Source organism: Chelonia mydas, chromosome 3 (assembly GCF_015237465.2).
Source record: "Chelonia mydas isolate rCheMyd1 chromosome 3, rCheMyd1.pri.v2, whole genome shotgun sequence".
In the NCBI taxonomy this organism is placed as follows: Eukaryota; Metazoa; Chordata; order Testudines; family Cheloniidae; genus Chelonia; species Chelonia mydas.
Window position 1 is genome coordinate 73,009,768 of NC_057851.1, and position 15,850 is coordinate 73,025,617.

The window sequence follows — 15,850 nt, forward strand, 5'->3', positions numbered from 1 at the left end:
GTCGATTGATAACCGAAAGTTTTCCAGTCTGAAACAGAGGGATTGTGTCACTGAAGAATCTGTCCTGCGGTTTGGTATTTTTCACCCTATTGATTTTAAACCTTATTCACCCTGTAAGTCTCAGATGCCCTTTTTCTTAAAAGTTATGGGCTCTTCAGTTGTGGAAAGAGTTTAAGTAATCGGAAAATCAATAGCTGCATCCCCTAGTCTCTCTCTCTCTCGATAACAATCAGATCTCAGAATAGGGCGGGAAAAGAGAGGCGGGGCAATGAGGGGTGGGGTAAGAAAAGGGGGTACTAAGAGCATCTTCCCTTCTCAGCATGAATTAGCCATCCAATAGAAGAGCTGGACGGCGTTTCATTATAAAATGTAGGGAAAATACGTACACAAATATAACACGGCCGTTCTCATTTCTTCCTCTCTTTGATCAACATGGGCAATCCCCTTTGGTCGGTACTGGGGTGTGTTGACACGAGAAAGCTTGAGTGTTGCTGCGAGTGCGTGGCGGAAGGTCACCGTCAGGGAAGGAAGAAGTGAATAGTCCGACATCTGTGTTTATGGGCGAAAGTAACGAGCCGACAGCATCTCGTAGCAGGAGAGCTCGCTCTCTGGTCTGCTCTCCCTTTTCAATTGTCAGGCCAACGGGAGAGTAACTTATACCACCTCCAGGAGGCCGAGAGTCGGAGCTCAAAACCCGCTTGTCAATCTTTCACATGGCTTTATCAGCCAATATGAGCTTTATGTCTCCCGGGGCCGGATCCAAAGCCCACTGAAATCAATGGAAGTCTCCGATCCCATTGACTTTTATAGGCATGGAATCAGGCCCGTAATGCTCGCTGTATATATTTCTAAGGCATGTCTAATTATACTTGTAAAATAACTCCGCTTTGTAGTTCTTTCTGTGTTAATTTTAACCCTTTTCTGTATAATTGGATCGCATCCCCCTCAGTGTATTTTTCTCGTTGATTTCCTGCTGCTTTAAAAAGCATTAGCTACGCGGGTTTTTTTCTGGAGGATGTTTATATTAGTGGTAGGGTTGAACAAACGAGCGTCATTGGACGTTGGGGGAGAGAGATCCGTGTTTCGTTTTTGTTTTTGTTTTCCCTGAACACGAAATAATCCTTGCGTCCCCCCGAGCAGGATTCCCCTTAAACTGCTCCGCTCGCCACCCCGTCAGAGTCCAATTATGTCATTGCAGCTTTCTTTCTAATCATCTTTTCTCAGGAGCTGTCATGAACATTTGCTGGGCTGGCAGTCCCACCGAGAGACATTAGCCCGGTCATTTTCTGTCTCTCTTTTATTTCCTTAGTTTCTCTCCGAAATCTTTATAAATCTCCTTTCGAGGAGGAGTGTCCAAGCGGGTGGAAGTCTGCATACAATGAAACCTGAGAATTTCTGTCACTCTCTGCATATGGTCCTAAGTGCTTTAATCCCAATTAGGGGCGGCTGACACACGGTCCTATTCATCCCAATCAGCTCTTGAATACATTTGCCTAGAAATGAACTTCACAAATAGAGTCTCTCCTAAATGTGCCCAACAGCAAGGAAAATCGAATTGAGACAGGGGCTCATTCTAAGGCGATGGAGGGAGAAAAGGTATGAATTTATAAGGTACACCGAAACATTGCAATTCAGCAACAAGTTTACTGACTTTTATTTGTACCATGTCAACCGAAAGAATCAAGAGATAAGTTGGGGGCTCGGGGGGAGAATCCGGTTAAAAGGCAACTTTAGACGGACTTTGAATACCTTTTGTGGCAAGCATCGCTTCCAGCTGAAACCGCGTTTAAAAAACAACCACCCTACGCTGGAATTTTTAGCTAGCACCAAACTTATTTTAACCCGATCTCGAATGAAGCTTGCTTGCCCCTTAGAATAAGAATCCCAAATTGAGATCATGTCATCTGCTGGGGTTCCCATAGAACCTTAATGACTATTCAAAAGCTGCTTTAAGATCCCACCCGCATCTTGTCTGCCCTGCACCGCGCGGCTTGTTAGGAGCCTTTAGCGCTTACCTCCGGTCCTATCACTCTGCCAGGCCGCCTCACATAGGTAACAATTAATATTAACAACTCATTCTGATTACGACTATTATTATAAAAGTGAAACGAGACAGAAAAAATACGCTTAAAACTATGCTTGGATACTCCAGGGCCAAGGAAGTTTTAAATTAAAAGCGAAGATTTATGAAAGAACTCCGGGTCTGTTTTAAATGCGCATTTTGCCTTATGAGGTGGAAAATAGCTCGCATGTAATTCGGAGTGTTGTGATCTATGCACACTGGGTGCGTGTGTGTATATGTGTGTGTAGTGTGGCCAAAGACTGTGGCACCCTATCAAAGCATGTGAAATCTGAAATGTTACAGCGGATCATTTCGAATCTGCCAGGCTCATCGCTCGCAGAGCGGTTGTTTTCCTTTCTGAAATGGATAAAAAAACCAAAAAGGGCCAATGGGGGAATTGGCTGCTTCAATTTACTGCGAGAATATTGACTAGTGAATGAAGGGGCAGTATTTTGTTAAAGCGTCCACTGTGTTTCTCTGCAACATAATGAAGCTGGCCCTGTATACAGGCATTCATGCTGGTTTGAATGTAATGTTGAACCTTCTCTGTGCTGGAGCAGTTTGATGATTTGAATGGAGCTCCCTGGTGGGACATTGCTCTCTGCAACTGTGCCTCTTTGGATGACTGTTGTTCCTTAACATTCATGCTTCATTATGGGGCAACCTGTTAAATCAAAAAGAACACTGTGCCAGAGTGTTCCGCAGGGGCATTGGCAGTTCAGCGGTGGGCATAAATAAGGGCTGACTGCTAAAATATCTTTCATGAAATCTCTGGGCAAAAGTTATTTCACTTTAATGGTGTTTCGAGCAGCCCAGCTTAAGTATATAAAAAAACGAGAGTGGAACGTTTTGATTGAGTCTAAACATTGTCTTTGAATAAAGCTGAAACCATGTAATTAATGTGTCTTTTTAATAAGGGACAATACGGTCGTTCAAGCTATTTAATTTCATTTAATTTTCCATCCCATTTGCTCCAAAGGCTGCTTTTACTTTTAACACCCGGCCTTTCATGCTGCATCTTGCTCCAGTGGGCACATTAGATCGGTTTCACCCTTCCTTTTTAGGGAAGGAAAAATAAAAGAAAATGTGGTTCCTTTCCTCTTTTGTGGACAATTTATTTCACTTGGGGAACTTCAACTTTGAGCCACAGGACAGAATAAAAATTGGAGAACTGGTGTGAATGCTTCCAGAGCAGGGCTTTTCTTTTCTGAGTGGATGGGAACCAGCCACAATTGGCTATATTAATAAATAACTTTCCTCACAGTCGGCCTTTACATGGTCCTATTGATAAAATTGTTCGCGTGTCGTTCACGCTTTGTGACTCATTAAGGAGGGGATGGAGCAGCTCCCCAAATGGAGCGGTAGGGTACCTTGGTTTCCTTAAAAGCCGTCTCTCTATCTCTGCAGCTCTTGCAATTTAAACTGGGTGTCATCCTAAAGTCGCCAGGCCAGAGGTTATAGGGACATGTTCATGGCTTAAATTTATTGCCCTCAACTTCTTGTTTATCCTTTCCCCCCCATTCATGCTGCTGATCAAAGGGGTCATCTCCGTTTTTTTCCACCCCTGCTGCAGTCCACACCGAACCCTATTCTCAGAATGTTCCCTACAATTACACCATGGAGAGGAATGATCGATAATCATTAATGTTTTCACAGACGTCGTTTACATTTGTTTCTGCTTGCCTAGTGCGCGCGCAAATGTATCGTTATTGAAAATGTATCCATGACCTACATTGATTTAGTGCAGGGGAACAATTTGGGACTAGAGAAGGCATTTTGCCACAGCCATTTTCCTTGTCTTTCACTTAGGCCGGGTTTCTTCATTAGTTATTTAAATAGGGGCAGATTCTGCTCTCATTCAAATCTGCAGCAAAAGTCCCGTGCTGCCACAATCTATCCCACGGTTTGTATCTCTGTGGACATAGCCATATAAACAAAATATAACAGGCAAACAGGGATTTAACGCCATGTCCTAGAGGCATGATACGGGACTTCAGCCATTTAGCCACTGCAGTGTTTAAACAGAAGAAATATTTAAAGTTTATGAATTTACGTGAATATACAAATACTTTTAAATGTCTGACATGTGGCAGCTTCCTAACATTCAATCAAACACCAATTTGTTGCTGCAGCGGACAGAAGATGGGTTTGATGAAATTAACTGTCTGCATAATCAACTGCCATGTTAAGCTCTGCATTAACTTGAAAGACATGGCCTGCCTTAATTGGTGTCATAGCGCCGCGTGTTGCGATGTCCGTCTTCATATATACTTAGGTCAAGCTAACACAAATCATGCAGATTTAAGAATTATGAGGCTCATTTAAAATCACCTTATTTCTAAAGAGCTTTTCCGCTTATCCCATGTCGTGCCATACTTCTGGAGAAAAATGCGCCATCTCACCATTAGTATTTATTATACTGACGAGTGCTGCTGTAAACAAACAAACAAACAAACAAACAAAATAACGATTACAAACCTTATGATGACACATTGAGAGCTACCTGCTTGCCTGCATAGCATTTACTCAGTTTCATATCGCCTATCCTGAGCTGTACCTAAAAGACTAAAATGCTAACTTTTTAATAGCTTGTTTTTGAACTGATTAGTATTGGATTATTTCTCAAACTACAGGGAAAACAAACAAACAAACCGAGAGTACTTGCTATTGGAAATAATGTCTAAAATATGCATATGCAGCTGTTCTTCAAAGAAAGAAACATTCATATGCCGCTTATTTAGATTAACTTCACATATATTACAAAGAGCTTCCTATTTAGAAATGGGAAAAATTATAAAAGCGCAAATAGAAGTTTCAGTTATTGACTCTTTAGTATTTTGTGCACATCTGGAATTTTTGTGTGTGTCCAATGAATAGATCACGATAAATTCCCGTTCCAAAATCTTGTTCTTCCGGCCCCTCAACTCTCTTAAGTGTTTTTATGCGCTACAAATGAACTTGTAAGCTACTTGTAGACCAGTGTTCCATGTTTGTGTAATTAAAATATGCTCACCCTTTACAAAAAGTGCACATCATTTGGAATTATGGATTGTGTCTGAAGCACATTGTTCTAAGTTAAATTACATTTTTTAAAAACTTTTTTAAAAAAAAGTATTCTCAGTGGGAGCAATTTAGTATATGGAAAAATAGCCTGGAGAAGTACTAATTTAGAAGGGGTACAAAAACATATATTATCCTCTCTAGAATTCTGTGATGTCTGTTTGTGTTTGAATCCATCTCTTGAGTTTCTCTAACAACACGAATTAAACAATTCCCACGGTGTTCACAAATGCAACACTTCGTGATTTAAAAGGACAACAATGGTTCATATTTTGTGCCATTCATCCCAGACGAAAGTAAAAGTTAAGGACCAGAGCTGTTATAAATAGGTTACTGGCCTGAAACCAATCCACTGAAATGGTAATATGGTTGGGTTAGTTTTTTTAAAAGTGTAGGTATTTTCTGGTGTTTTCCCATCAAGTACCTGCCCAATTTCTGTATGGCACACGCCAGGAATCAATAGAAGTTAACAAGTCCTCAAAACATTCCCCATCTCTTTGTTTAATCTCCTTTACAATAAAGCCAAGGGAAGAGAATTAAAAATCTTTGAAGTATATTAAACCTCAAAAGAATCAGCCAAGTAGACTTAAAATAGTCACTTATTTTCCAAAACTGGTTTGTCTAGGAACAATAAAAGGAAGTAAAATTTATGGAGAAATTATACAGTGGATTTGTCACTTAAAATATCGTAACTGTCTAGGGGACAATACCCCATGCTGAGGATTAATGGTCCCTCCAGACCTTTGATTCACCAGCGCCTTTTCTTTGCCCTTGACAAATTGGATTTTTAGGAATGGGAAGGTCGCCTGGACCATTGTTTGCTAGCCATTCAAAGTACTTGATTATGCAGGAGGGTTAGGGAAAGGCTCCACGTGACCCACTTGGATGGAACTCTGCAGCTGCTGTAAGAGCTAAACTCTCTCACCAAACTCTGCGCCCTAGAGCATCAACGTGCCAAGGGGTACCCCTCCTGCTCCAATTGAAAAGCCGGCGTGCACACACCACCGCGTCACTCTGCAGGCGGAGATAAGCCTGTGTTCATCCTGCTCGCTGGCTGTCTCTGTCACTCCATCCCCGTTAAGTGCTTTGGGTTCCTGATTCCTTATACCCAGAGGCAGCAATGCAAACAAGCAGGGCTCCGGCCATCAGCGTGAATGCAGAAAGTTGCATCCCAGCCGGACTGCGTCTGGGTCCTGTGCCGGGCATCTTCAAACTGGGCAAGTACCTGTCAGACCGCAGGGAGCCAGGACCTAAAAAAAAGGTATTTCCTATGGTCTCACCTGCACTGTTGGACCTTGTTTGATCAGACAGTGACACAGGGGGATCTGTACTTAGGAGAAGAGGCTGCCTTCTCCTCGGTTCATCCTGCCTTTTAGAACAAGCCAGAGTACCAGGAAAGAAAGGGAAGCGTTTGATAAAGTGTCCCAAGATTCCTTGTTACTGCTGTGAAATTGAATGTATAGAAAACCTATCCAGCCTTCCTGCCCACTCCCTGCATTGCTGGATAGTGTCACGGCAGGCTGGACTTGGTAGGGGGAAGGTGAAGGGGCTGTGGCGGTGTTTTCAGACAAGAGGATATGTCCCTGCCCTTGAGATCTTCATTAAGCCAAAGAGAAGAGGGATGGTAGAGGGGCACATTTCACAGCCCGTGACTGCAGAGAGCTTGTTTCGATGTAGCCTGCACAAGAGGTGCTTGCCCCTGGTTTTAGGTGTGAGGGAGTTTCGCTAGTTTGCAGTTTTGTGGCGCTGGCTATCTCTCAGACGCGGTTACATGGGGGGCTTCGATAACTTGTTGGTGATTTGTTCCTTCCTTTCTCCCTTTTGGTCTTTCTGAAACGTAATCACCGACCTGTTCAGAGAAATCGTATTCTCCGTCCAAGCGTCCCTGGATTTGTCACGGTTTCGTTGATATATATTTTTATTTGGTGTTTATACGATGGGGCCACAGCGACAAGGTCAGCCAAAGCCATATTGGATACCACAGCTCTTACTTTTATTCGTATTTTTAAAAATCGTCTTTTCTTCGGCCGGTATCGAAATCTGAGCTCCAGTAATAATTTGTACCTTTTCGAGCTGGACGCAGGCGGATGGGAGAATGAGATTGGCTTGCAAATATTCCAGGGGCTAGGTCATTTTCAGATACAGCACAAGCCCCAGATGCCTGTGCTGAGCCAAGGCTCAGAGTTAAGGGCAGTTTTTCCAGCTACTGAAAACAAACCCGTGGCTTAGAGCTCAAATACATGTACAATAGAGACGTACTGAAATCAACACAGTCGCGTGTACTTCATGGAACTGACTGATGTTAGAACTCCGTAAGTCTGGAATGCGGAAACTATCTCAGGCTTCCAGTATCAGACACCTCAAAGTTTCAAAATCTTCCCTAATAAACAAAAGGGATTTCATGGAGATGAACTAGTTACCCCCAGCAAATTCTGCTAGAGAGTGGTTTCCATAGACCCATTTACAACTGGCTTGTGTTGTAAATGGGTCTATGGATGCGATGGCCACAAGGCAAACACCCTCCCTCTATTCCCCCTCTCCCCCAGTGCACAGGTTGGTCATAAGTTCCGCTCGGATTTTTAATGCCCTTTAATTGTTTTTAAACGCTCTGCCAGCCCCCTCAAATTTATTTCTCATCTGGCTCCATTGGTTTCTCTCTTTAGAGGGCTTTGTTCAATTGACTTTTATTACATGGTCATTCAGCGAGCTGGCACTTCATTTTCTCTTTGTATGGGCAAGCAGATTATGAAGTATGAGGCCACAGAGACTTTGTAGCTAAGCAGAATTCTCTCCTCTCTCCCTCCTTTCTTTTGACAAGTGGCGTATTTTACAATTGCTTCACTGCAGGCGTAAGGCACGAAACCGCACTCATTAAGAAACGTGAATTTGAAATATTACCTGTGCATTTTAAAATGATCTTAAACTTTAAAACCGAAGGCAGCAGCAGCAGTTGAACAAGATATATTTTAGCAAATGCTGGCCAGTGGAGAAATTACTTACACAGAATTGTTCTGACAATCATGCAAAGAGTGACAGCTTTTAGAGCCAGACTATGCTGCTATCCTTCCTCACAATGAGTGACAACCTACTCCATGAGCAATCTCATTTGTCTCAATGCACAGTACTCTCAATATGAGTAAGGATGGCAAAATCTAGCTCTTATAAATTAGCTGCTTCTTTCTCTTTCACCGCTATCAAACGGTGTGCTGTTATTCCCAAACACTTGTTCGGCCTTTATATATTGACTGTTTAAACTAGCGATTCCCTGACTGGGAAGATGATGTAGTAAGGAGCACGTTTAGGCTTTATTTATATAAGGGATTTGTGTTTGTGTTTGTGTTTTGCCTTGCTTGAATCCTGTGTGGAAATGACAGTGGCTGATGCCTGTGTTCTAGGTACGGATGGTGAGAGGGGAATTAGTGGATGAAGCCGGGGGCTCAGCTCTGGAGTGGATAGGGTTAATCCGGGCTGCCAGAAACACACAAGAACAGACTCTGGAAGCTATTGCAGATCTACCAGGAGGACAGGTATCTCTCGCTCTCTCTCTCGATCGCGGGCTACGTTCTGGCGGAATGTTCTTTAACAGCGTTGGGTTGCTGTAAGGGGCACGGCACTGATAAGGTTTTCTCTCCTTCGAATAGATTTTCTACAGAGCGCTTAGAGATGTCCAGCCAGGGGAGGAGCTGACCGTGTGGTATTCAAACTCTTTGGCTCAGTGGTTTGACATCCCAATCACTGCTACTCCGACACACGACGAGAAAGGTACAGCAACTTGGACTTTATTATTCTGTTCAGTAGTCACTGCGTAGAAGTCAATACAACTCACAGGTGCCTTTTCTAACAGAGAGCTTCATGCCGATTTCCCCATTGCAAAGGTGTTTTTGTTTTGCTTTGTTTTTCTCCAGAGCAACGTTATAATTAGCATCCACTTTGTGATATAAAACTGCAGTTAGAAAACCTAAGCAAGTAAAATACGTGTTTGCAGACAGAACCTTTAAAAAATAATACCCGCACAGTTACAACGATTGTTAATCAGCCACCCTTTTTATTGTTAATTGGTCATCTGTTCCTTCTGCTTATTTTTAAAAAGCTGTTTTTAAATAAGTGGAGCCAGCAATTTGACAATACATTTCAGGATTCAGATAACGAGATTGTTTTCAACATAGACACTATCTTATAATTTTCATAGGAAAAATGGGATTTTAAGATCGTTTATAAAACAATCATTCTCTATTTTTACAATACAGTAATTTATCTTACTGCTCTTTTAAAACATTGTTTTCACCTTTTCCCTTCTGTCACAGCTTCAGATTCCATGTTCAGGTTAAATATGGGACAATTTCCAGCGACTCCTCAGATTCGTTTAGTCGTTTTAAAAGGGTAATGGTCAGTTTACGCAAATTAGTACTGAGTAAAAATAATGTGGGAGTTAAATTCAGTTTATATATGTGCACTAGCAAACTAGCACTTGGCATGCATCAGTCTCGGATAAATTATTTTAATCTGCAATTTGTTTTTAGGCGAAGTTATAGTGTAAACATAAACGATGTTTTAAAATTATTAAGCCGGTAGTTTCTGAAAGGGGGAAAGCGTATGTTTCGAAATATGACGTAGGAAAATATTTCAGTTATCTGTCTAAATGGTTTGCTATGAATCTGATAGCTAGCATATTTCCATGTGCAGGCATTTTGTAGCTGACATGGGGTTTCAATGGATGTAGAATTGTATTCTAAGAGCAGTTACATTGAGTATTTCATACAAGTCTCTGCAAAACTGGAATAAACTCTTCCTAGTGAAAACGTAGGCAACAGATTGAAACTCGTTTTGAAAATTGCTTTTGGGGATGGTCTACTTAATCACTCTGCTTGGAGCCTGAATATATTCATTGCTGCTCTGAAATTTCCCTGCACAGATTAGGTATAAAGAGCCTGATAATAGAATAGACTTGTTCAAAGAGGAAATGAGCAGCGCACATTGATTACATGATTCCTACAGATCAGAAGCCCGATCCCGCACTGTCTACACACTTCTTGCTCAGAAGGTTTCCCACATAAATCAGTGCCCTACGTAAGGAGGAAGGTCTTGATCCTGCAGGGTGCTGATCATCTCCTGGAGCATATTCAGGACCTGGAGCACTCAGGAAGGAATTCAGGATAGGGCCTGCTATTTAATATATTGAGAGGCACTATTAAAATAATACCTAACATTACTAGTTTATGTCACTCTACAGAGAGGTAAATCATTTCTATAACTAATACTGCGACATGAGAAACAAACTCAGGGTCAAATTCGTATTCATCCCATTAAAGCCAGTGGGGCTACTGCCCGGAGTAAGGCCTGCAGAATTTGACCCGTTGTAACAAAATCAATGAACGAGAGAAGATCTGCTAAGTAGTCTGTCTGCTGCCCGCACTCACCTCGAATATTACTGTACCTTACTCCACAAGTAGTCTCACTAATTCCAATGGGAGTACAGTACTAGAGCACTGCTCTTCCAGAATAAGGACAACAGAATCTGCTCCACTGTAAAAATACACACGTTTATTTCATATGTCCTTTCCAATCCATTGTAAATATAGCACATATGATGCAATCTTATTCTGAAAATCAGCTCTTTTCCAACTTCCAGAGTGAAGTTTCAGACTAATCAATACAGCGTGAGGGCTGTATAAGTGAAACAAGATGTAAGTGTAGTTATTACTAATTTTGCAGGGGTGCTGGAACAATTTGTATGGTGAGGGTGCTGAGAGCCATTGAACCAAACTATAAACATTGTAGCTGATGGAAACCACTTCAAGCCAAGGGGTGCAAAAGCACCCCTAGTTCCAGCACCTATGTACTTTTGTGGATAGCATTTTGAAAAAATGCAAGAAGAAACTTCTAGGCAGCCGATTTTGTTGAACAAAGTTTTTAACTAGATCAATTTAGTTTTAAACTGATGTAACATTATAAACAAGGCTTTTTTTTACTAGGTCATTGCTTGGAAACAGTTGCGGGGGAAGGGGGAGTCATCCGTTTTTATTCAGGATACGTTTGCGTTTGGAACAAATCTTAGTTGGTATTGCAACTACTTTGTTAAGAACATAAAACACCCACGCAGCTTCTTTGAAAAGAGCCAGAAAGTAGAAGTTTCTAAATCAACACAATAGGCTTGTTAGGCGGTGGAGGTTGTTTCTAACTGCAAGCCTTTTCGTTTTTAAAGCTAGTTTACCTGTATCTCAATGCACGGTAATAGGATTACTGAAATGGATCAGAGTCAGACCCACTGCAATTGAGCAATTAAGGCCTCGGCAGACTCACTCTTCCCCCCCCCCCCCCCCAGCTCAGCCCAGCAGTGCGAAAAAACACACAACGTCCGATTTAAGATTCCAGCATAGATCCAAAAAGACCACTCACTTCAAGGCAAGCTAGTGAGCGCTATGCATGACAGAAACTACATAATACTTAACAGAAGAGAAAATACGCAACCCATGTTTTGTTCTGTGCTTTCATTATTCAGTGTGCATGACAGTGTTCCAAAGAGGAATGGGGGGTTGGGGTGGAAAGACTTTTATTTTATCCTGAATGATACTGAATGAATGAACTGACACTGGTTGATTCCTGAATTAAAAGTCATTTTTAAAAGGCTGTTTAGTGTGCTAATTCCATGTGAACTTATTCATTAACAACCCAACCATTTTACACGCTCCTCTTGCACTCTTCCGTACTTTGCTTCAAGCTAATGCATCATTTTAACACATGTTGGAACTATGTTTCTATGACATTTCTTAAAAGGCCAAACCAGGAATCGCTGGTGTTTATTTACTCCGCTTTTAAGGTTGATTGATTTCGCACCTCTTAATATTTGTAAAGATACTTCGCCAATATTTTAATAGGTTTCCAGCAATCTTGAAAATATATACTATTTTACTTGCTCAGTTTCACAACTTTGCTTTTAGTGTATTCTTTATAAAGTTAGGGCTGCCCAGGAATGTACAGCCTGCACTACTACTGTTATGATTTTTTTAATTGTTTGAAACATCTAATTTGTACGTTTTGGATGCTGGTAAGTAGGAGAGCCTAATATATAGTTAAAAAAAATCTCCTGCAGAGAATACATATAAATGTCAGGGTTGATAGAACAGGCCAGGCTTTATTTTATTCCTCAGAAGGAAGAGAAAGAAAAGTCTAAGTTTAAAGTAACATGAAGTCATAACACAAACATGGCCATTTCGGTTTGTTCCGCTTCAGGGAAGCCTAAATGTTTAGGGATGGGGCACAAAGGGCATTGTCCTTTGAAAAGGAATGATTACATATGGCCTATACATATAGGAGATTGTCCCGCCGGGTAATGAGGAGCTCACGATCATTAGATTGGCCTTTGTTCCGTTTAGTCAACTCCTCGACATACGCTACCTATTCTGCGAACGCCAACAGATGGGCCCAGCGACAGACGATTTAAGGCAACAGCTGCTCTCCTTTCCCCAAGCCCACTTTAGCCCAGTCCAAACTCAGTTTAGTCCACCTCCGCCCAGCCAGCTCTGCTCAGCCCAGCCCGGGCCAGGCCAGCTCAGCTCCTGGGCCAGGAGGCTTTTGTGACCCAGCTTGAAAAGACAAACCAGAAAGTTGTGGCAGCATTCTAGTCCCCCAGGGAGGCGTTAGACGAGGCGCTGGGCTGGCGGGCGGGCGGGTGGAGAAGGGGGAAGAACCCGTTTGCAGTTAGGATCCGATCCAAACCATTGCAGTTAACCGAAAACTTCCCATTGATTTCAATGGGGTTTGCATCGGGCCTTTATTGTGCAACTTGAGGGAAGGAAGCAAAAGTAGTGGGCAGTGAGGGAGAGCAGCATGACTTTCCATTGCACCCTCCTAGCAATGATTCAAAGGACGTGCATGGACTGTCTAACGCAGGAGTGGGCCATTTTGCTGGGGTACCAGGGTGTGCAGGGGCCTCTCTCTCGCTGACCCAGGCGGGTGGGGCGCCACTGTTTGTCTAACGGCGGGCTCCGCTTCTCTTCCCAGGGGAGGAGCGCTACATCTGCTGGTATTGCTGGAGGACGTTCAAATACCCCAACAGCCTCAAAGCCCACGTCCACTTCCACTGCGTCTTGAACAACGGCCGCGGCTTCCTCCACCACCCCGACCATGCCCGCTCCTCGGACCTCTTCAGCCTGTCCCCGAAGGCGGCGGCGGGCGAGCTCCCCGGCGCGGCGGCTCCCCTGAGGACCCACGGCCTGCAGCAGGCGGCCCGGGAGAGCATCAAGCGGGAATCCGCCGCCTCGCCGCCCTTGAGCAAGCCGGGGGCGCTCCGCAGGCCGGCGGGGAAAGAGGAGCAGGAGCGAGCCTTGGACATGAGCGTGGGCTCGGGCCGGAGCCACGGGCCCTTCCTCGGCCTGGTGGGGAGCTCGGCGGGGAGCAACGGCCTGAGCTTCTACCCGGGGGGCAGGTCGGCGTTCAGGCCGGCCGGCCTCTCCAAAGCGGACGAGGGCAAGGCCGGCGGGCTGGGCTTCAGCAAGGCCCTGGGGAGCAGCAGGGCCGGGCGGGGCGGGCCCGAAGCGCTGGCGGGCGGCCCCCACCCCAAGTGCGGCAGGCACCCGGCCGAGGGCCCCTCGCCGGTGCTGGCCTGCGCCGGCGGCCTGCGGGCCTTCCCCTTGCTCTCGCACTTCGAGGAGACCTCGGCCTTCAAGCACGTGGAGCGGGGGCTGCACCACGCCGGCCTGCCGCCCAGCCGCTACCCGCCGCTGCCCGCCGGGGCCGGGCTGCACCTGGAGCGCTTCTCGCTGCCGCCCTTCGAGGGGCTGAAGGCCTACCCCGGGGAGTGCAACCTGCCGCTCGTGCCCTTCACCCTCTACAACGGCGAGCTGCTCTACAGCGCCCCCTACTACCCGCTCAAGCTGCACCTCGGCAACCTGCTCAAGTACCCGGACTCCGTGGCCTACTTCAACGGGCCGGCGGCGGCGGCGGGGCTCCACCCGGCCGAGCTGGGCTCCCTGGCCGGCATCGACCGGGAGATCGCCATGCACACCCAGCAGCTCTCCGAGATCGCGGCCGAGAAGAGCCGCGGCCGCCTGGAGAGCCTGCAGCCCGCCGCCCTCGCCGGCCCAGCCGGCGGCAAGCCCAAGACCGGCCACCTCTGCCTCTACTGCGGCAAGCTCTACTCGCGCAAGTACGGCCTCAAGATCCACATGCGGACTCACACCGGCTACAAGCCGCTCAAGTGCAAGGTCTGCCTGCGGCCCTTCGGCGACCCCAGCAACCTCAACAAGCACATCCGCCTGCACGCCGAGGGCAACACCCCCTACCGCTGCGAGTTCTGCGGCAAGGTGCTGGTCCGGCGCAGGGACCTGGAGCGCCACGTCAAATCCAGGCACCCGGGCCAAAGCCTCCACAAGGCGGCCGAGGACAAAAGCGAGCCCGGCTACCAGCCCCAGGAGCCGGAGCAAAAGACTGACAACGAGAGCGACGTGGACGTTTGCTTCACGGATGACCCGAGCGACCAGGAAACCAGCAGCAGGGGCAATGATCAGTAATCCAGCGACCGGGGTGGGGGTTGTCACAGCGCAGATCCGCTTCTGTTTACACGGGCTTTGAAACACTTCAGCGGGCTTTGCCCTCCTAGGTAAATGACAGGGGGTACCGTATGGAAAGGGGCTCGGAAACAAACCCTTGCGGATAGGGACAGAACGGGATGCTTGTTTTGAACCATCCACTCTCACTCCGTTCAGTGCTCTTGTAAAGCCCCCCTCCTGAACTGCCAAAGCATCAGCCCTCAGGGGGTTTAATCCTAGTCAGCACGAGTCCACACGCAACAAGCGCCAATGTTTTAGCCGCCATCTATTTTGTATTGTACCTTCGTGTCGAGGAAATTGTGCCTTTTGGAAACAATTCTTTTCTATGTATTTTCCTGCCACTTGTTCTAGCATTCCAAGATCTAGGTACGGACAGTAGTCACCATTCTGCAGACATGTCTGGCCTCTGTACACTTTATTTACACTTCAGATGTGCTTGCTCGTGTCTAAAAAGAAAAACAAACAAACGCATTGCAGTACTGAATAGGATCGTATAGGATGATAACAGGGACACAATTTGATCAAGTTGCAATTATTTATAACAGAAAAAATATTTGAATAGCAAATGTAAAATAAATATTGAAAGCATGAATCTAAAAAGCACGCACTATATAATTTTAAAGAAAATACACTGTTTGGTAGACTACAAATGTGGTGTATGTTTGTTTTATAATGAATGATGTACAGTGGACGCAGTATTTTGGTCTCCATTCCGGTTTGTCATGCGATTTTTTTTTTTAAATAAAGTTGCTGACAAACTACTGTTTGTCTAGTTGTTCACTTAAATGACTTCAATAAGTTTGGTTCTTGGAAATACCACTTTTAACTATCTAATAGTAATCAAAGGCCTAATTCAAAGTTCATTGAAGTCAGAAGAAGCCTGTCAATTATCTTCAAAAGGACTTTAGATGAAGCCCTAAAGGAATTCAACTCTGAATATTTTGCTACTAGTGAGTATTTTGAACCCTATAGAGTTATTTTAATGATCAAACTGTGACAAAAAAAACAACTGGATTTTTCCCTATAGCCAAGATTTTCTTTAAAGCAATTTTCTGAACAAGGACAAGTGCAGCAATATATTTATGTTATATATATGTTAATATATATAACAAAGTATTTACTTTAATTGGCTTTCAGATGTTCGGTAAACATGTTCTATATTTGCAAGCATTCGTATTTA

The 15,850-nt window shown here is 44.6% G+C and overlaps 1 protein-coding gene across 1 annotated transcript; it reads left to right on the forward strand.

The window, feature by feature from the left end:
* Positions 1 to 6,242: 6,242 nt before the first annotated feature.
* On the forward strand, positions 6,243 to 15,432 carry PRDM13 (PR/SET domain 13). Its single transcript, XM_037893485.2, has 4 exons — positions 6,243 to 6,383; positions 8,518 to 8,649; positions 8,764 to 8,884; positions 13,124 to 15,432. Exons 1-4 carry the CDS (start codon positions 6,243 to 6,245, stop codon positions 14,629 to 14,631), a joined length of 1,902 nt encoding a protein of 633 aa, XP_037749413.1. The 3' UTR covers positions 14,632 to 15,432.
* The last annotated feature ends 418 nt before the right edge of the window (positions 15,433 to 15,850 follow it).

Coding starts and splice junctions, on each gene's coding strand:
- PRDM13 (XM_037893485.2), top strand. CDS start 6,243: ATGCAAACAAGCAGGGCTCCGGCCATCAGCGTGAATGCAGAAAGTTGC. Junction 8,650..8,763: donor CAGATCTACCAGGAGGACAG/GTATCTCTCGCT, acceptor TCCTTCGAATAG/ATTTTCTACAGAGCGCTTAG. Junction 8,885..13,123: donor TCCGACACACGACGAGAAAG/GTACAGCAACTT, acceptor TTCTCTTCCCAG/GGGAGGAGCGCTACATCTGC.